Source organism: Nansenia antarctica, assembly GCF_963989245.1.
Source record: "Nansenia antarctica genome assembly, chromosome: 13".
Taxonomy (NCBI): domain Eukaryota; kingdom Metazoa; phylum Chordata; class Actinopteri; order Argentiniformes; family Microstomatidae; genus Nansenia; species Nansenia antarctica.
In genome coordinates, this window is record NC_137683.1 from 16502388 (window position 1) to 16525254 (window position 22867).

The 22867-nt window shown below is 44.6% G+C and overlaps 1 protein-coding gene across 1 annotated transcript in view; it reads left to right on the forward strand.

Annotated features, from left to right (window-relative positions):
• Positions 1-662: 662 nt before the first annotated feature.
• Positions 663-22867, forward strand: part of nrxn2b (neurexin 2b) — a gene marked incomplete at both ends in the record, with an annotated part of 540835 nt that continues 518630 nt past the window's right edge. Inside the window, 1 exon segment of the mRNA XM_080544021.1 lies at positions 663-1374. Coding sequence (XP_080400147.1) covers positions 663-1374 — 712 coding nt within the window.

Here is a 22867-nt window from a genome sequence, read left to right on the forward strand (position 1 = left end):
CCATGAAGAGACCTGGACGCGTGTAGGTTCTGTGGACCGGAGTCTTCAGGAGTGGACGGGGTTAACGCCGGAGCCATGAACTCACTCTACTGTCTACGCGGTACCAGACAGCTCTGACCCACTCCCCCCTCAGTTCTCTCTCTCTTCCCTCCCCCCTTCCCCCCTTTCCCAGAAAGCACACTGTAAAACAAACAGATTTCCTCCGAACGGACACTGGCTCTTAGATTAGGGAATAGGGATTTTTGTGGGTTCTAGGATTGAAGCGGGAACAAAGGCTGTGATAAAACTCCCTTCGCGTTCCCTGTCCCCCCCCCCCATCCTCATTTCCCCCTCTGAGGCTCCAGAGGCACCGACCAATGGGGAGACAGAGAAAACAGTGAAGATAAAGTAGAGAAATAGAGCACATCCAGAGAAAACTGTAAAACGCTGATTCTGCAGCATTTGGAATTGGCTCCTACGAGGTTTGTTTCCTCCACCCAATCCATGCCCACGAAGACTCGTCTCCGAGAGCAGACAGACATAAATAATTACTATTTACACTTGGAAAACAACAACAACAGTGACTAAGGCTACAGTAGGCCAAGCTTCATCCTTGTGGCGGTGGATTGAAAACCAAACAGAGCCCTTAATCGAGAAAGTCTTAGGACTGGGATTGTAAGACCATGAGGAGAGGTTTAAGGTATCCCTGCTGGCCCCTGTGGCCCGTGGCCTTCCTCAGCCTGCTCTCCACCGTAAGAATGCTCGAGTTCGGCGGAGCGCCCGGCCAGTGGGCGCGGTACGGCCGCTGGGAGGCCGGCTCCGTGGGCGAGCTCAGCTTCAGTCTGAAGACCAACATCAGCAAGGCCTTGGTGCTCTACCTGGACGACGGCGGCAACTGCGACTTCATGGAGCTGCTGATCTCCGACGGGCGCCTCCAGCTGCGCTTCGCCATCCACTGCGCCGAGCCCGCCGCCCTGCACATGGAGACGCGGGTCAACGACGACCGCTGGCACATGGTGCTGCTCACCCGCAACTTCCGCGAGACGCTGCTGATGGTGGACGGCGAGACCAAAGTGGCGGAGGTCAAGTCCAAACGGAAGGAGATGGCGGTGGTCAGCGACCTGTTCGTGGGCGGCATCCCGCCGGACGTGCGCCTCTCGGCCCTCACCTCCAGCACCGTCAAGTACGAGCCCCCGTTCCTCGGTCTGATCTCGAACCTGAAGGTGGGCGAGACGCCCCCGACACTGCTCAACAGCCAGGGCATCCAGAGCGACCTGGAGTACCTGTGCACCAAGCAGAACCCCTGCCTCAACGGAGGCTTCTGCTCCATCCAGTACGGAGAGGTGCACTGTGACTGCACACACACCCGCTACAAGGGGAAGTACTGCAAGGAAGGTAAGATGTCTAATGATACTGTCAAGGCAAAGTGAAGCAAGCCCTAACGCTAATATAGACTTTTGTATGTATTATTCTAATGTAGTCCTTGTCTTAACCCGTGAAGGATCCTACAGTGTTTTAGCGACTCACACTTTTGGAGCGGGCACTTCATTATGTCTGTATAATGTGGAATGTAAGGCCATTGTTTTGTCTGCAGTGAGACGGAGATGAGCCTGATAAATGAGCGATAGCAGATGGGGAGGGTTGTCATCCATTTTGTTCTCTTGAGAGGGGTGTTGGGGAAAAGTAAATCAAATGGAAACAAGATGTTGGACATGGTCAGTAAGGGCCTGTTTGTGCTTTTTAAGTATTCATTGTTTTTGTTCAAGTGTTTTGTGAGGTTATTCTTAGAAGCAACTTGTAGCCTTTTTTAGTTTTCGGGAATTAGTCAAACAGCACATAACTTTGCAGGATGTGGTGAACCAAGCCGAACCATTCAGATTAGTAAAAATCGATTTTCCATTATTTCATCCGAACATCCTCCCTCTTTCTCTCTCCCTTCTCCATCCCCGAATCAAACGTCTCTTGCTCTGTTGCGCTCTGCTCTGTTTCTTTTGGAATCTGCTCCTCTCTTGTCAGCTCGTGTCAAACCCTGATCACCATCAACCTCCGTCTCCCGTTCGCTCTCTGACAGATCCCCTCACCATATCGGTGATTTTCCTCTCCTCTCTTCTTACTCGCTCAGTTCCTGTTCACCCTGCGACATATCCTCTTCCCATCTCGTTTCCTGTCACTTTCATAGGGTGATTTTTTTTGCTCTCCATCTTTGTTCCCCATCTCTCTACTCCTCCCTCACCACACTCACTCCTCCTATCTCTGTCTCCCTCCCTCCTATCTCTGTCTCCCTCCCTCCCATCTCTGTCTCCCTCCCTCCCTCCCTTACATCACTCTCTTACTTCTGCCACTTATCGCTCCCTCACCTTTAGCCACTGTCAGCACTTCCAGTCGTCATCCCCCTTGTTACTGCATCACTCAGACCGCTTTCTCCCTTTCCCTGTTCTCCACATTTCCACTTCTCCCTCTCACTCTCACGTGTTCTCTCACTCTCTCTGCGTCCGTCCGTGTTGTTGGCATCGATTGTACTCCTTTGTTCATTTGCATTTTCAAACAATCATGCTTGTAGGCTACAACTGTGTAACTGATAACATGCATGGGGTTGGAGACTTGCTGACCACTTCCCAGTGTTGAATCAGAAGGTGATATTGTTGGGAAGATAACTGTTGGTGCATCCTTTCATTCAGTGAGGCTGTTGGAGCCTGTAGGAGCAGGCTTTTGTGTGCATTTCTTTAGATCGAAAATACACAGAAAGTATGTGTTTGACCTATGTGTGGAACTGACCAAGACCCCCGCCCCATGCACACACACCTCTCTCTCTCTCTCTCTCTCTCTCTCTCTCTCTCTCTCTCTCTCTCTCTCTCTCTCTCTCTCTCTCTCTCTCTCTCTCTCACACACACATATACACACACTCACACACACACACACACACACACACACACACATAAACACACACACTTGCTCTCTTTATCTTGTGTTAGCGGGGGGCTCTATTATTAAATGCAACCCACTGGCGGCTGGTCACTGGTCTGACAGGCCCGCTCCCTCTCACCTCTATCTGCTTTTCTATTTCTCTCTCTCTCTCCCTCTTTCTCCCTCTCTCTCTCTGCTCTGTGTAAGATTGCAGTGCTTGCTGAGAGCAGATACAGCTTGGCTCTTGGCTAAATTGAGAGCAGAATACCAATGTGATGCCTCTGTGACTGCAGGAAACATTTGAGAAAAAAAAACAGAAACAGCGTGAGGATGAGAGGAAACGGAGAGAAAAGGAGGGTGGGATGGCGGAGTGGGGAGATATTCATTTGGTCCGTGTTAATTTATTTCTGAGCTGTTCCTTGGTTTAAGGACTGAAAATTGGGTCATTATTCCCTACCGCTGTAGACGGATTTGGTAGAGTCATTTAGTCATGTGCTTGTGTATGGAAAACAAACTTTTTAGTACCATCTCAATGTTTTTGGGTTTTAGATGGGTCTGATTCAATACCAGTGCTGTTTTGCCATCTATTATGAATGGTCAGTGGAATGCCTGGTGCCATGGGAGTTATTGGTTATTTAAGGAGAAAACATGAATGCATTCTTTGGTTAAGGTTTAGGCCTTCTCGTTTACAACTTTACATTGTGTATGTTTCTTTGAACTATTAAAGTGGTTATTTTGTAGTGATACTCTATTCTCATTCTTCAAATGTGCCTGAATGTAATATTGTGCGCTAACAGTTCTGCTAAAACAGCACAACATACTCAGGACCAGATATTCACATTCTAGAGGCGCTGACTCCACAACACCCTGTGCAACTATGTGCATGCACGTAGTTGACAATAGTGTAGTCATCAACATCAGATATTATACCATACGTAATGCGAATTGAATACAAAATCATTATGAGGCATTATGAATCATATTATATCATAATGTAATGCTAACTTAGTAACTTGTCATGTTACCACTAGCATGTAGCTTTATCATGTCGCTAACCGTCCGAGGTTTACTCTGGAATAAATGTACAGTTCTTTATCTCTATCCCATCCAAGTTGTTCTTTTTCAAGTCTTCACTGCTCGTGCAGGCACATACGTATGTATTCCTTGTAGCTAACATGGGCGTCTCTCGCATGTCTCTCTCTCTGAGGTGGTTTAGCCCCCGTAAATGTATTTGCTAACAAAGGCAGTGTCTGGCTGTGTTAGTACGGGTGCAGTCAAAATCTGTCATGTCAGGTGAATGCCTTTGTTTCGGGACCTCTACCCATTGCATACTGACCAAATTGTACAGAGGTACACATGGCAGAGAGCTCCCGTTTTCATATTTAGAATTAATTGATACCATTTCAAAGTTTAAACACCGAGATAACATTTACAGGCAGGTATGCGTTGTGCTAGTGCCATAAGTCAGGTTGACTTTTAGAGCTTGAGTTGAATGGGGAAAATACCTTAGTAACCAAGTTCATGTTGCTGACAGTTTCTTGAGTAGGGGTGGATTCTGTGATACAATTGGTAGATCAGAATTGTCCTCCCTGTCTACTCTCCTGCACTCGTATCGTACTTAATAAAAGGTCTGGGAAATGCCTAGCTTTGATGTAGTTGTCAAGAGACACCATGAGGGAATGTGGGTTGACACAAAGAAATGGCTTTCAAGTTTGCAGGCAAAAAATACTGTAATACAGTACTCTCTTAGAAATCTTCCCTCCAATACACACACACACACACACACACACACACACACACACACACACACACACACACACACACACACACACACACACACATACACACAGTTGTCAGTTGACTGTTCATTGCCCTTCCTGTGAACCAGTGCGGGGTTTCAAGCATCAGAGGTTCTAATTAAAAAGGACTGTGTGTCACCTGTACGGGCCATTGTTTTTATAATTGCCGGTGACCATGGCTTTTCTCCAGATAACCCCCATCCGCTTCGGAGCCTACAATCTCACTTCACAGGGTAATTAGAGGTTAAATGAGCTTGGGAAAATGGCCGCCATGATATTAATACTTCCCTTAATTTCCAATACAGCTGTTGGATAAAAGGGCCTTAATAGGTTTAGTAGCTGTATTCAATATTATGTGTACTGATTCACACCTGTCAGGAGATGGTCATGAAATCGCTTAGTGACAGCTTCAGATGCTGGTCTACTGTATATATACAGTATATATATATATATATATAGAGCATATATGCACAGTAAGGCAGATGTTGTAACAGTTCAGGGTTTGTTCGCTTGATCATCAAAGCGTGTTGCTGTAATTGCAAATATGAAATCCTGTTTCTTGTCTCCTGAACTGAAACAAATTATGGTCATACATTAACAGAGTTTGTGTGTGTGTGTGTGTGTGTGTGTGTGTGTGTGTGTGTGTGTGTGTGTGTGCAGGGGGAAGGGGGGGGGGGGTGTTGGTTGGGTGAAGGAGGCGATATGACTGGACTATTACTCTGGGTGTGCCATAGAATGAATAAGCATTACAATTGACTGATTTATGGTCAAATGCAAATTGACAGGAAATGGAATCTATTTGCCGTCTATTAGGGCAGCGACTCCACTGTCCAGTATTTAATCAGCAGCACACATGACATTCAATATCAATTGTTACTTTAACGTCTCCAAAACAGCAAGATCGAGCATATCTGGAAAACGTCCCAACAATCCAGTCTTATACGTACAGGAAGAAAATCCGGCCTCTTCCTGGAAGAGACACAAAGATCAGTCACAGGGAATAACATCCAGCAAAAGCCCAAACATAGGGTCCAAATCGCACAAAATCCGCCCACTCTCCAGCTGTGAATCACTATCCCATAGTCCAGAGCAGCAGCAGCTCTTCTCCAGTTGGCGAGCTTTGTCGTGGGTGTGCAAAAACAGCTGTTTCGCTCATTAACACTCACTTCGCTCCCATTCGCCTCCTCATCACTTTCTATCCTACGGTAGAACCCTGGTCCCGGAGGAGCCCTGGAGTTAACAGCCGTGGCCCCTGCACGTTGGGGAGGGAGAACCCTCTAACCACAGAGCCATGACCCAGAGCTACGCAGCAGCGCTGCATAGAGGGAGCGGATACAGCTGCTTCAGTCCTCTGCCTAGTTAGCCCATCTGCATTTTAGATTGTGTCGCAGTTGTGTAACAGTCAAAAACTAGCTACTACTTGTACTACTACTAATTGATGTTGCACAACGGTTGTGAGAGTATTCTTTTTTAAACCTTTTTAAACGTCAAAAAAAGTCAAAAAAGCCACCACACCCACAAACATGCCTGTGTGGGAAAAAAAAGAGAGCCTAAAATCCATTCCCCCCCCCAAAAAAGGAGAAATGTTTCTCATATATTCCGAATGGCCCAGGTAGGAGACGTGTCTCCATGGAAACGGGGTTGACGAGGCGAGAGCGGGGGGATAAGAAGCTGAGGACGTTGAGGAGACTCGTACATCACTGTGATAATTGCGCTTTACCCCCACTGGCAAAGGGAGAACGGCCCCTCATCCGATGATTGATTAACTTGCAATTAACTTGTTCTGTACATAAATAAGTGTGGAGCTAATGAGAGGGATGTATCCGTCAGCATGGCCCTGCAGTGGCAGACACCCAGATAACCTTATCACCATGTCTGCTGTCTCGGTGACAGGCCCGTCTCAATACCGCCACGTGGCTTCGCCTCCTTCGTCTTCACGTCTCTGAGAACACAGGCTAGGTGACAACAGTGTGGCGTAGCATCCACCAAGAATTAACTCCCATATACCCGCTTCTCTCACTTGGAGGCGGAAGAAGGACGGGAAGCAAGGATGTATCTTTCGCACTGGGTGATGATATATCTCTCACTGGAGAGGATATCTCACTTGGCACCGGGTTGGCACATTTCTCCACAAGTACCCCAGATAGATAAAATATAATGAAGGCCTGTAGCTGACTTTCCCATTCCCCCATGCTGTGGAGAAGTCTCTACTGGAACTGATTGAAACTGATGGTTGTGATCTGGGCCCTGTATTCCAGTGCAGTGGGGTTGGTTGCCGTTGTTTACTGTCGGGAAGGGCTGTTGGTAAAGTATTTGCGGTTATCTTTGTGTCTCGTAGACTTCAGGGGGATTAGCCGTCCTATTCTCAGCCACAATCCCCAGATCTCTGTTTGTTTGTGTGAGACCCGCGGGGGTCCCTGCGATGATGAGCGCCCCTGCGCCAAACGGAGCAGCTTGTGGCCCGCTGTTTAATTAAAAGGATGAGCACTGCTCCCTGCCACCCGCGACCTTCTCCCACAGGGGGGCTGCTGAGCTGGCTTTGCCCACTGAGGCACACCTACAGAAGGAAATCGTACCCCTCCCTGAGGACCGGGGGGGGGGGGGGGGAGTGGAGCGGATCATACCGGATATCCGGCTCGTTCCCCTCATCATGGAGAAGATAGAAGGGATGGAAAAACCCTACGGGCGTGCTGCTCTCTGCTATCTCTCTCTCTCTCTCTCTCTCTCTCTCTCTCTCTCTCTCTCTCTCTCTCTCTCTCTCTCTCTCTCTCTATGTATCCATTTATCTCTATGTCCCTGTCTTTCTTTCTCCTACCCTCTCCCTCTCCCCCCCCTCTCTCTCTTGCTCCTCCTCTCCCTCATCACAACACATGTATTTGTTTCCTCTCTCCCAGACAAAAGGGCTTGCTCATGGCTTTTTCTCTGGCTGACCAACCACAGGGTCAGAAGAGACAAGCTTCTTCTGCTGGGTCCTCCTGATGGATTCTCAGCACCCTCAAAGAGACAAGGATAGAAAAACCAACCGGTAGTACAGGGTTTGCCCAATGCTGCGCAGCGCAATACTTTGAGGCCCCGCTGTTGATTTCTATCCTTATTTCCTTTCTTTCTCCCGCTCTTCCTTCCCACACCCTCTGTGTGTGTTCTTTGTCTAGTCTGATTCGGATGGTATAAGTGTAGTGTTGCCCTGCTTTCTGCCTCCCCCATCTCTCCCAGCCCCTCCAACGCAAAGTGTATCCAGTAAATGCATCTTGAGATGAGAGACATCCTTAATTCCCTAATCCACTAATTCCTCTCCTTTTTCGCACCGCATGAATACGTTTATGCAGATAATATTCTCCTCGCGAATGCACAAAGTAAGTATTAATGGCTTAAAAAGCGAGGTTAACTTGCCCGACTCAAAAGCGCCGGCACATCTTAGCGCACACGCACGTGTTTGTTTTGACTCATGTCTCGTGCTTGGCTGGCGATGTGGCTGCGTTCAGGCAAGTGGAGCGGAGTGTCAATGCAATGTTTCCAACCTGCTGCCTTCCCTCTCCCAGGTGAGTCTTTATGGCTCTAACCCTCAGAGCCAGAATGGCCGTCAGATGCAATTAAAGCAGCCTCTCTCCCCACTGTCACTCTGCAACTGGAAAAGTGAGCCCATGCAATAAGTCTGCCTCACACGTCCTTGTCACACGTGTCACTTCCTATTCATCCCCATTAGAGTCAGGACGTGAGGTGGTGGAGAAGCAGGCATAAAATTGAGAATCATAGGACTTTGAAATGCACTTTTTTTTTTTTTTAAATCAAAGGCTATGAGTCTAAATGGTTCATGTCTCTTTATATCAGGCTTGATATACAAATAAATAAGTTGAATCTGATTTGTTGATGGTTACTTGTGGAGCTCCACAAGATTTGGTGCTAGGCTCAAAACTGTTTATTATACTGTATATAAATGATATCTGTAAAGTGTCTAAATTGTTAAAAATGTGTTTCATTTGCTGATGACACTCATTTATATTGGAAATACTGGAAAGATACTGGGAAATACTGGAAATATTTGGAACAGCTTCTGAATACAGTGGGAGGGAACTGAACGTCTTAAAGAAATGGTTTGATATTAAGTTATCATTGAATTTAAGCAGAGCAAAGTTGATAATATTTGGTAATTGGCAAATCAATAATCAAGTTAAGATCATGATCAATGATGCTGAAGTAGAAAGAGTGTATGAAAATCAATGTCTGGCCATGATGATTGATCATAAATTATGTTTGAAATCAAACATTAATAATGTAAAAAACCATTGCAATATTAAATAAAGCTAAAGATATCTCCCTATACTTTATTGTTCTCTCATAGTTCCATACATTACCTACTGTGTGGAGGTATGGGGAAACACATAGCAACACTAATCCAATGTTCATGCTACACTTCATGCTACAACTGCAAAGATAATGTACAAAGCACAAAATAATTTACTTCCAGACTGTGTTCAGGGGTTGTTTGAAACTAGAGAGACAGTATGAATTTAAGGGAATAGTTTAATAGGAAAACCATTTAAAGAAATGTTTAAAATATGATGATAATAAATACATATATATATATATATATATATGTATATATACAGTGCAGCTTGAAGGTATGTGAACCCCTTGTGCAATCATTTGAGTGCAGCTTGAAGGTATGTGAACCCCTTGTGCAATCCTTTGAGTGAGGTTGGAGGGGTGTCTGGCATGAACTGCCCACTTCAGGTCCTGCCACAGAATCTCAATTGGATTTAGGTCAGAATTTGACTTGACCAATCCAAAACACAAATCTTCTTTATCCTGAGCCATTCTTTGGTAGATTTGTTTGAATGCTTTGGGTCGTGATCTTGTTGAAAGACCAATTGTATGTGCTGAGAGATAGTACTGTGTTCACACAACTCAGGTAATCTGAGACCTTGTCTGAATATTGCCAAAACAATGACATTATACATATTATATGTGGTGTAATACATTCTCTCTGAGTTATATATTCAAATATAATATAATGTTACCTCTGAAATGTACTAAAATGCATATGACAAGACTGTGTACATGTTTAGTTTAATGCAGCTTTTTAAATAGCGTGTATGAATACTGTACTGTACTGAAATTACATTTATTTCAAGAAAGACCAGCATTTTAAGATACTCTTTGCCTGTTAGTTTCCTTTTCTTTGAAGAGCAGAAATCGATTGGGGTTCTCCAATGGCTCATTCAAATGATGCTCGAACACGGCATCAGTGTCTAACTACAGTTGTGTCAGTGGCGACTGATCTCATACACATGGATTTTTCTATTTTTTTTTGCTTCCACTGAAAACCTAATGTAATTAGTTTTGATTTTTTACAGAGAAGGTCTCCAAACTATTTGCAAGGACAGTTAATTAACAGACACACAGCTCCCCTGAGGAATTCAGGTCTTCAGAATAGTGGATATTATCACTGACAGGGTCTGTGTGTTCACTGACTTATTATCTGGTCTGAGAGAATGTGGAGAATGAACTCAGTATACTCTGTGACATCCGGGAACAGAGAGAGAAAGACCACTTTGGAACTGAATTCTGCCTTCCGACACAGGCACACACGTTTAGCGTCTTTTTGTGAACTCTTTCCACAGATGATCAATTGTTTCACAGCAATTGCATAGTCAACGTTAATTGCAGCCCTACTGTATATAGATATCGCTTTAGGTTCATCACTCTCCATTTCTCTGTAGTAAAGAGTATTATCTCTCTATTGAAATGCTGCTTTCCTTTGCCTCAAAACCAGAATACGTTAGCTGTTCGTGGTATTTCCCTTGAGTGACTTCAATCTCAACCACGCTGTGTTTATTGAGTTCCACACTACTGTGTCTCTCTGGGGAATAAACTTTAGCTTTGCTCAACTGCTGTTTGCTCCATTGACTCCTGGGGTGTCTCCTCGACTGCTGGGGGGGGGGACTGGAGTCTAAGGGATGTTGAGGATCCCTCCTGCGCTGTTAGTCTCTGTCAGCGAGACAAAGTGGCTAACCTCAGGGGCCGACACTAGGAATGCCGCATCTTTGTTTTGACTGATAATGGCCCGCACGTCTCCATGCGTCAAATGACCCCCGCGGCTCTCTCCTGGACTTGTTTGTGCGCCGAGTCAGGAGGAGACGTGGGAGGGTAGAGAGGCAGAGGAAAGGTGGGAGAGAGGCAGGCATAGGCGTTGGAGCGTGGGAGAATGATGGTGGCACTGCTACAACAAGACATAGAGGGCTTTAAAGACAGTCTGTTGACACCGATACCCCACCCCCTTCCCTTCCCCACCCTCTTCCCTTCCACACCGCCTTCCTGCTCCTCTCAGGATTCCAATTCAATCAAACACCTGTGGGCTAGGCTTCAGAAGAGCATCGTAATCTCCCCACCGATCCCCCCCCCACCACCAACATAATGTGTCTGGCACAATATCGATGTATGGGAGAGGAGTTTGCAATACCCCCCCCCCCCCACGGTTTTCCTCATCACCCCTTTGCTCAGAGACCAGTGTCTAATGCATAGCCAGGTGTCCATACCAGCAGATTGCCAGCCTGGTTTATAAGCAGGCCTTTATAGAGTCGCTTAACTCGCGACTAGGACCTTCCAAACAAGCCCTCTGAGGCCACCTGAAGGAACTGCGGTGCCGTTAAGACTCATCTCAGTCTGGGGAAGCATTGTTTATCATGACTTTATAGGTCTCTGGCGGATTGAACTGGCGTTGCTTCATTATTTGTTTATTTATCATCCGAACAGCCGAGACCACCTATGGGGATTATATAGCGGCAGTGACAACTGATTACAAGGACATGAGCCTTGATTGCTGATATGCCTGCATTGCTGGTCTAGAGTGTACACATTAGGAGCTATGTGTGCTAGTGGCTGATCAGAGACTCCTCACCAAGTGGGAAGCCAGAGACTTGACAACGTCAGGGAGAGGGCTCCATTTTCTCTGCCAATAGCAATTTGAGTTGGGCGACAAAGCTGAATTTCTCAAAGAAATAACAAGGCTTATCAGAAAACCATGGTAATCTCACACGGTCCGCTCTATATTTTTTTTTAAAGTTGTCCAATTCGGCAGAGGAAAAGCAAGGATTTCAGAAAATGGAGGCTTGATTTTTCTTTCCCTCTCCACATCAGCTAAGCTGAGATTGAACTCTCTGTGTTCTCTGCATGAGGGGAAGAACCTGGTAGAGCTAGCTTCACAGCCACACCCGCTAGCTGCTATGTTTGAGATCCTACTCCCGACATAAGAAGGGCGACAGTGAAACACACCAATACAACGGCCGTCCTGATTGAGAGGGTCGGGCTGAGGTAAGTGAACGACACAGACAGGGGAGTCAGACTGCTCATTGAAGCTGATGATGTCACAGGGAGAGGCTCATCGATCGTCAGGTCCACAGTGTTAAGAGGGAGAAGTGAGTCGACTGAGAGCTGTGGAGAAGCTGACGGATTCTTAAGGATGAGAGAGGATGACATTGGATAGAGACGGGGACGAGGGGGGAGGGGTGGAGAGATAGTGGAGGACTACTTTGGTTGATTGGACGGTGGGCGGTTGTTGTGCAACATAATCACCTCCTAGGTGGGGGAGGAGGTCGCTGAATGCCTCGACAATGGGCCTCCGTCTCTGATGCGTCGCCTGGGGCGATATTTGTCAGGAAAAATGGAACAGCTTGAAGGGCATGCTGTGAATGCCAAGGGGCAGCGCGTATTGATGCAGGCCTGTAGATTGCATGTCAGCAGGAGTGTGGGGAAATGCAATCAGAACTTGCACGTGGGGGAGCACTGAACTCCTTAGAGCTAGCCCTTACTTTTGGGTTATGCCTTACAGGAAACAGATGGAGGGATTTATTTCAAGGGAACAGCGAAAGGTGAGAAGATTGTCTGAGTCTAAAGTGATCGGCCAAACTCTCCCTCTGTCCCTCTCTCTTGCCATGGTCTTCCATCTCTGTCTCCCTTTGACAGATGTCATTGAAATTGTACAAGCGTTGGTCTTTCTGAGGATCATTGCAGTAGCATAAACATCAGCATATACATCATGTACAATGAGACAGAGATAATACAGAGAGGATTTCTCAAATTAAGGAATAATTATGCCTATTATAATAGCCGCCTTTCCTTTTTGAATACTCATTACGACACACTCTGCATTCATTATCCTCACCATCTTTCTGGGCAAAACGCCTTATCGCACATTTCCATAATCACACAAACAGTTGACACACATCCTCCAGCATTGCACGCCATGGGAAAAGGTAAATATTTACTCTTTTTACGCTTTTCTCATTAAAGGGCTCTTTGTCTATCTAGCGCCTGTGCAGGACACACAGTCATTAAAAAGCGTATCAGGAGAGGGAACAGATCAGTTGACGTTAATGATGACCGAGGCTAGTCTCTCTCCCTTGTGGATCTGTTTCACATGGAGGCCTTTGGAGTCAACAAATCCAAGAACACATGGTTTACCGTCATTACAGGTGATGGAAAAAGTGATAGTTGATAAGAAGTACATGGGAATCTTGTTACATGCAAGTGGATGCTGGAAAAATGTTTTATATCTTTTTTTATATCTATTGGGTTAGAATAATGAATACAAACCTTGTCCTCACACCATTAGTTTGTGCTTTGTTCTTTTTGTAAAACAAAACTGTATTCATATTGGTTTTGGCCAGTGCTTAGCACTAGAACAGCTGTGATGGGGTCATTTGGCCTGTCCACCAGCTGGGAGCCAGTGTAGTGAAGAGACGTGATCGGGCAGCGTGACTGCTGTGTTGGTGTAGAGGTGGTGGGGCCAGTTGGCCAGCAGAGGTGGAGAAGCGGAGTGAACGGGCTGAAGTTTGGGGGGTGACCATTGCCTGTAGCTAGGCAGGGGCTGTCCCTTTTGCTGCCTGGTAGGCAAGCACCAGGGTCTTGAATCTGATGCGAGCTGCTATCGGGAGCCAGTGTAGGGTGCGAAGGAGAGGGGTGACATGAGAACATTTGGGGAGGTTGAACACCATTTGTTCCATGTTGCATGAAAATTAGTTTTCACCCGAGTCACGTTTATTCATGTCAGATTGCTCTAATAATTTTCTCCGCTTCTCTGGTTCTCTGTGCATAGGAACATATGCATTTTCATACAAGTAGTGATGTTGTCATTTTTCTCTTCTTGTGACGACTAATGTACAAGCGGCGCCATCCAGCGATCATTGTGCGTCAGTACACAGCTTCTCACTGTAAAGAGTGGGGGTCATTTGACACAGAGGGCGAGCTAAAAGTAGGTTAAACAGTGTGGCGCTCGCAGTGTTAATACCTTGGATTAATTCAGCTTTATCAGAGCACGTACAGTAAGCCATACAATGATACAATGGTAATATATTTTCGCAGAATGAGACTCGCTTGGCGATTCGTTTCCCCAGGGACTTCAGAGGGAGAGGAAGAACAAGAGAGGAGAGAACTGGAGAAGAAAGGCAAACAGCCTCACGAAATTGTTTCACTCAATCCAAATGTGATCAGCTATAGAGGGTCTATTACCTCTGTTATCACCAGAGTAGTTCTGCCTGGTTGCATTGACATTTTCTGCAGTTCTTCCATCAGGTGCATTAAGCACTGACAGTTAATCAACGCATTCACATTTCTTTATCAAGAGGTTCTTTACCTGGTATCAGGTTGATAAGGCAGCTTTGCTGCTTGTATCCTTATGGCCAATCATGCAAATCCTTCCAGTTAATTCTAGTCTAGTCTAGTCTAGAATTAAAATGACAAGTGTAATAATATGGCAGCAAACCAGGATCCCTTCTCTCCTTCTTGTCTAAAACCATTGAGCGTGCTGTCTCTAACCAACTGTCTCACTATCTCCTTCAGAACAACCTCCTTGACCCCCACCAATCAGGCTTTAAGTCTGGGCACTCTACTGAGACTGCTCTCCTTGCTGTCTGCTGTCACAGAGGCCCTCCACTCTGCTGGAGCTTCCTCCCTCTCCTCTGTTCTCATTATTCTGGACCTGTCTTCTGCCTTCTGCACAGTAAACCACTGATCCTTCTCTCAACCCAGATTATTATTATTATTATTATTATTATTATTATTATTATTATTATCATCATCATCATAATAATAATATATTAAAAAAAATAATAATAATAATAATAATACAATAATACATATGTTCCTACAGATATGCCCCCATAGCCATAAATGGGGTGAGATTGACAGACACGGGGTAGATCTACAGACAGGTTGTAGATTGACAGATAGGGGGTAGACCTACAGACAGGGGGTAGACCACTCACCTAATATGGGCCAAGTTGAACTCATGATATACTAAGCTATGATATTATGAAGTACCCTAGGACCACAGGCCTGTAAGGTACCAGTCACCTTATTATGGCCTGATATACGTACATAGGCTACTAAGCTATGATGATACACTAAGAGTAAATACGAAAATGCATTGTGGATTAACCTTCCCAAGTTAATGACCATATTGTATAGTTTATGTCAAGCATTTCACTACTTATAATGTGCTTACACAATATTCTGTACTACTACGTAGTAGTAGGAACACTAATAAAAATAATAATAAACTTTATTTGTATACCACCTTTCATACATAAGAATGCAGCTCAAAGTGCTGTACAATGCAGCGCAAAAAATTAAGAAAAAGGAACAGATTAAAACCAAAAACAAGAAGTAAGTGATTATGAGCTATGCATAATGAGCAATGACTATAATTAACACAATATTAGGACAATTATACGCAATTATGATTGGCTAAAGGGGCTTTGTAGAGTACAGTAGGGGAGACCATACTACATCCATCCTTATTTGTCCCTACAACACTATTTGCTGTATGTGAATGATTTAGCAGTGGAGCCATGAGATGCTAAGCTTGGAGTTTAAACTAGAGATGGCTATTTGTTTTATGCTGATTATATAATGTTCCTTCCTGAGAGTGAAAAGGACCTCCAGAATATGCTGAATGTTGTTCATGTGAGGTACTCAAAATGGAGACCTGAAGGGAAACACCCATATTATGCATTTTTGGAAACGGAGTGCCCAGAGAAGCCCACACATGAAGCCTACACTGGGTTTTGTAAATATCTTGGTCTCATTTTGGATGAGTGTACAGTGTGACCTTCGCAGACTGCATTAAGGCCCTTGCAGAGTCTGCAGGGAGAGCATTGGGGTTGGTCTTAAACCAACTGATACTATGTAAAGACCATGGATACTCTACCTAGTCCCAGCTTTAGAATGTTGTTTTTACAGGCACACACGCAGGTCGTGGAGAAAGGGCCAGCAGCACCCTGCCACTCATAAAGCAACCTCCTGTTTTCTTTAGAATGAATGAATGAATGAATGAATGGTCTTTATTGTCATTGCTATAGTACAGGTACCAAACAACGAAATTTGGGAGGGGTGGCTCCCCTGGTGCTAGGAAAGAAAAAAGAAAAAAAAGAAAAAAGAAGGGAAAGGAGCTGGTTTACATAAATAAAGGCTATGTACACTATCCACTATACTATACTGTACAGATAAGAGTAGTAAAACAAATGGTTGTCAGTGCAGGATAGACACATCCCATCGCATCCCCATCTGTCTGTTGAGCCCTTTTTTTGGAAACAGTACCTACCCACTTTCAGTACCTAATCAGTCTTGACATTACAATATAGTTTACAGTACTGTAAACGTAGCAACTGCAACTACTAGCCTACAGTCTACTAGCCTCAGTGCTGAAAGTGTGTGTAGGTTACACTTACTTGCACATGCTGATATCTTCGCGATCATTGGCTCTTGCAGAGTTGCGATCAAAGGGTACTCTGTACACTTGTCTGTTGCATGTGAGGACACCATCAAAGTTGACATTGTCTTCAATCACTCTCTGCTGGATTTCATAGAGTCGGAGGGCATTATTTTGAAGGACCGTGTCAACAATGAGTGCTTCTTGTTGTTGGGAGAAAAGTGTAGTCCTGCCACCGCCATTTGGTCGTCTTTCAATTCTACAAAGGGGAATATGCACATCTGCTCAAATTGGGTTGGATACGTTGTCCTGCTTCCCTCATTGTCATCCCATGAACAACAACATGGTGTACAACAGTTGCGCGGATTTCATCAGTAATGATACTTCTTGGTCTTCCTCGGGCTCTCATGTCAACAATGAGTGCTTCTTGTTGTTGGGAGAAAAGTGCAGTCCTTCCACCCCCATTTGGTCGTCTTTCAATTCTACAAAGGGGATTATGCACTTACAAACTCTGAATGTCCTGATGATGCTGGCCACAGAGAATCTGCTCAAATTGGGTTGGACTCTTTGTCCTGCTTCCCTCATTGTCGTCCCATGAACAATAACATGGTCTACAATAGTTGCGCAGATTTCATCAGTAATGATAGTTCTTGGTCTTCCTCAGCCTCTTCCTCGTCCCCTTCCTCCTCGTCCACCACCTCTCACACCAACTCTTCCTCCTCTGCCTCTCTGTATGTTTCCGTCCATTGTAGATGGATGCACATGTGCCACCTGTGCACTCTGAACTGACTTTTATCCTGCCCAATTGGTCTGATCACATCGTTAGAAACGTGTGTGTTACATTTTGAGTTGTTGTGTGTAACAGATGACAACTGTGTTGGAGTTGTGTTCACATTCTGCTGCCAGTGTTTACAATTTTGCAACACAAGTGTATCACAGTGTGAAATGTGTTTAGTGACTGAGAATGTGTTTAAGGTTTGGCAACAAAGAGCGGATGAGTTTTGCAAATTGTGTCTAAGTACCTGAACAGTGTTTAAGGTTTGGCCAAAAGAGTGTTTGATTCGACAAATGAGTTTAAGGCCACTGAGAATTTGGTTCAGAGAATGGGGTTTAGTGTTTTGGCAACTGAGAAAAATTGTAATGGTATGAAGGATTATTAGACAGTTGTGTTTCAGATATCTACACATGACTGATCTAAGTAGAGTGGTCTCGGAGTAATAGAGTTGAATGCAAAACATGTTACATTTGCCCCCTGTCTCCCGTACATTGCTCTGAGGTAGGTTGGGGTGGGGGGGAATACGTCCAGTCACCACAAAACAGTAATATGGAGCCTACTCATTTACCAATACAATAGTATGGAGCCTACTCATTTACCAATACAACAGTATGGAGCCGCCTACTCATTTAAACAATAGTATGGAGCCCTAACCCTACTCATTCATTTACCAATACAGTCATCTACTTCGTGCAACCTTTAGAGAAGATTACTCTTTCTTAAAATAGAAGACAAAATCATTACATCATTATCATGAGCAGATGAATGAGAAATACTCCTACTACAAAAAAGCAATTACTAGTGAGATTTAGAGGTCAAACTCAGTCAATCTCACTATTAATCTGTGTACTTAATATGGCATCCAGCATAGACAGTGACCTCCTGCTCTCTCTCTGTTCTCTTTGCCGTTTCATTCTCCGCCAACCGAGGGCACGCAGGGTCAGATCAGCGGAGCCGCTGCCAGATTTGAACTGCCTTTCAACCCTCTCCCACAACTCCTTCTGCCCTGTCTGGGTTTTGATTTATATTTATCCCTCTTCTGTTCAAAGCATTGGACTTGACTTACAAACACAACAAGCCCAGACAGCATGCAGACACCATCTGTGTCAGTTTGTCCACTATATTTGATATACACACACACACACACACACACACACACACACAAACACACATACTCACAAACAGAGAGAGAGAGAGAGAGAGAAAGGAGAGAGAGAGAGAGAGAGAGAGAGAGAGAGAGAGAGAGAGAGAGAGAGAGAGAGAGAGAGAGAGAGAGAGAGAGAGAGAGAGAGAGAGAGAGAGAGGGTGAGGTGGAGAGTTGAATGCGGCAAAATTTGTCTTTTAGGCGGAGGAACTAGCTGGGAGACGGATTAATTACGTGTTGTAATGCTTGATGATTAATCTCACTAGCACAAGTATCTTTCAAGAGTGACAAATGGACAGGCTTTAAAGAACAAAGTCTAATGGGTGTCTGTCACATTCACATATATAAAACATTGATTGCCATGACACAAACACACACGCACGCACACACACACACACACACACACACACACACGCACACACACACACACACACACACACACACACACACACACACACACACACACTTACGTAAGCAGATGAGTCGAAGCATGTGTTTCCTCCCCTTGCTCTCCACTTTGGATGTTACTGTGATATGGCCTGGTTTCTGTGTGCTTGGTGCCATACAGGTGTGCTTTTGGGAGCTGGCAGGGAAATAAGCCAGTGAGCAGGTACACTACCTACTGAGGTGTTAATAACACAGCCTGGCTGCAGTCTGGACTCACACAGGCTTGAGTGGTCCCAGGGTCCACCCTGATGTGACCGCCAGAGGTAAACACTATGACACTCTCCCTCCGCTTCAATGGACTAAACATATGGAGATTACTGCCGATATCGTCATTGAGTACAACTCACCAATGTGTACCATGATCCGTAAACAAAGCACGAATATAAATGACTGTCCACACTAACTAGCTAAAGTTGCCAAATCACCCCCAATACAGTGCATCCGGAAAGTATTCAAAGCCTTTCACTTTTTCCACATTTTGTTATGTTACAGCCTTATTCCAAAATGGGTAAAATTCATATTTTTTCTCGAAATTCTACACGCAATACTCCATAATGACAAAGTGAAAACATATACAGTATATACTGTATATATCTTTTTTAAACTGAGCAATCGGGGGAGAAGTGCCTTGGTCAGGGAGGTGACCAAGAACCCGATGGTCACTCTGACAGAGCTCCAGCATTCCTCTGTGGAGATGGCAGAACCTTCCAGAAGGACAACCATCTCTGCAGCACTCCACCAATCAGGCCTTTATGGTAGAGTGGCCCGACGGAAGCCACTCCTCAGTAAAAGGCACACGACAGCCCGCTTGGAGTTTGCCAAAAGGCACCTAAAGGACTCAGACCATAAGAAACGAAATTCTCTGGTCTGATGAAACCCAGATTGAACTCTTTGGCCTGAATGCCAAGTGTCATGTCTGGAGGAAAGCAGGGGCCGCTCATCACCTGGCCAATACCATCCCTACAGTGAAGCATGGTGGTGGCAGCATCATGCTGTGGGGATGTTTTTCTGACTAGACTAGACTGGGGGCGAAGGTTCACCTTCCAACAGGACAACGACCCTAAGCACACAGCCAAGATAACAAACGGAGTGGCTTCAGGACAAGTCTGTGAATGTCCTTGAGTAGCCCAGCCAGAGCCCAGACTTGAACCAGATTGAACATCTCTAGAGAGATCTGAAAATGTCAGCGGACACTCCCCATCCAACCTGATGGAGCTTGAGCGGATCTGCAGAGAAGAATGGGAGAAACTGCCCACACATAAGTGTGCCAAGCTTGTAGCATCATACTCACGAAGACTTGAGGCTGTAATTGCTGCCAAAGGTGCTTCAACAAGGTATTGAGCAAAGGATGTGAATACTTATGTGACATTTTCACTTTGTCATTATGGGGTATTGGAAAAGAATTTAATCCATTTTGGAATAAGGCTATAACATAACAACATGTGGAACAAGTGAAGGGGTGTGAATACTTTCAGGATGCACTGTATAAGACAGATATAGGAGAAGACAGATATAGGGGGGAAGACAGATATAGGGTAAGACAGGTATAGGGGAAGACAGGTATAGGGTAGGCAGGCAGGCTAATTTACATGCATGCCAACTAGTGGTCTTTGTGTGTAAGTAGCAGATTCCCATTGTAAAGACTAATTTGACCCCCGAGGCGGCTCTTATAGTAGGTAAAAATAGTAGGTAAAATAGGGACTGCTGTTCTAGTGTTAAATTAGGATCTGTTTCCAAGGAGACCCAACCAGAATCCATCTAATCACCTCTGTAATGATGACATCACAGCTCTAACACCTCCCAACCCCCCCCACAGCGATCACAGCTAAGTATTATTCTCTGGCAGAACAGCTCCCCCTTCACTTAATTCTTACTTTTTCAGCACCACCCACTTTTTGCTATTTTAGACATTTCTTAAATGATTCAAAGTAACTTCGTTATAGCGAACAACTGCACAGTATTCACACTTGAATGGTTGGATGACCAATTACATTACAAACAATCCAGGGCCGATCCAAACTGGGAGGGGATGCTGGACTCGCCCTGACTATCTAGTGGCTGACAGATTTCTGCTGCAGTGGATCCTGGCGGCCCATTGTTATATGTGACTGACCGGCCCATCATTCAATCAAATGTATTTGTATAGCACTTGTAACATAGACAAATGTCGCACATTGCTTCACAACAAAACAATACTAAAATATATAAACAATATACAATACAAACAATATGATCTAACACCAAACCATAGACCCCTCTAAAAATAAGCTAACATATTTTATAGGGCACAGTGGCAAGGAAAAACTCCTTAAGAGGAAGAAACCTTTAGAGGAACCAGACTCCAGGGGTAACCATCTTCCTCTGACTGATCAAGTGCTGAACAGCAAACTTATTATTTTTTTTACATTTAATCACAACGTCATAAATTCTTATATTTAATAAGCGCCATAAAAGCATGTGGTTGAAGATGCTATGAAAGTGATTTTTGTAAACAATGTCATTTGTCAATAAATTAACTGTCTAAAAAGACGTGACAGCTTCTCTTCAGAACGGAGAAAAAGGGAACAGTGTTGCCAGATTGGGAGCATTCCCGCCCAATTTGGCTACTTATGATCACTCTGGGCGGCTTTTAGACTGTGGTTAGGCTGGATAACAATCCCAAGCGAGATGCTCCCTTTAAAAAAAGAAAGCGCGTGTTACCAACCCTTCTGAAGAAGGCTTAAGAGTTGTTTTTAATAACATCGGGATGATGGATCGTATGGAAGGAGATTAACTAAGTGACCATAGGAGATAAATCACGGAACTTGTCAACATATTAACTTCGGGACCTGCAGCCAAAGACAATCACAGAAGCCAGGTAGGCTTACCTGTGTATGCTGCATATTAATGGATGCTATATGGTTTGCATATTCACTGCTGTTTGGCTGATTGATTACTGAGTTGGTTTTGGAGTGCTGGCATTATCCTGGTTGGGCAGACTCGGAGCTGTGTTGTCTAGATGCTGTCAAATAAGGAATCTCCGCTTTGTCTCTTTGATTGATTGATTGAGTTTATTCATGGGTCGACAGTAATCAGTAATCCAAGGGATGACATGTGAAAGTGTGAACACTTATTTCCAACATGGTCCTTTGATATTAACATACAAGACAACAATAACATCAAACAATCATTAAATAATCATTCCCCCCCCCCCCCCCCCCCAAACAAAGGGATTAGGAACTTCTAGGAAGAATAAAAGTAGGCTAAGAATACAAAAATAAAATAATAGGAATAAAAGTAGGCTAAACGAATAGGCTTTCCTCTCTTAAAAAATAATAAAAGTAGGCTAAGAATACAAAAATAAAAGTAGGCAAAAGTTGAAGTTGCCACTGCTCTGCTGATGTGAGTATGATGTTTGCTGGTTGAATTTCATTTCGGTCTAAGGATGCGTCTTAAATGCACACATTTTTAATTTGTTATCTTTTAAATCTTTTAAATAATTAATAATGTATTGAAAATAAATCGCATTCCAGCGACCACTTATATTTGTGAAACCATGAAGTAATCTAACTGTGTTCCGGTGTTTTAGACATTAATGTATTATAGAATGTCATTTTGAATTGTGGGCACAGGCCGGCCCACAGTATTGGTAGCTGGGCTAATGTTTAACCTGAAATAAAATCATATCCCATGAAGACCAGCAGCCAAATCCGCCCCAAAACAGACCGGCCCAACGGCCCCCCCCCTCCCCCCCGCCTAAATCTACTGGTGTTTTTGTACCCCCCCCCCCCCCCCCCACCATGACCACACACTGTACATACTTGTTGTTTTGTCCCCCCGCCCGAACTACCCATTGTACATATTATATGTCTGTCCCCCTGCCCGAACTACCCACTGTACATACTTAGTGTTTTGTCCCCCGCCCCCACCTGTGGTGTATGTCCCCACCTGTCCTACCCGCTGTACATACCTTATGTTTTGTTGTATTGTTCTTCCCATGTTGGATGTATGTTTATCTTGTAGATAGTACTAGTTATTTGTCTGTATTATCTTGTAGATAGTACTAGTTTTTTGTCTGTCTTACATGTAACGATGAATTGAGTATCAAGGACCCCAATTGAAATAAGCCAGTG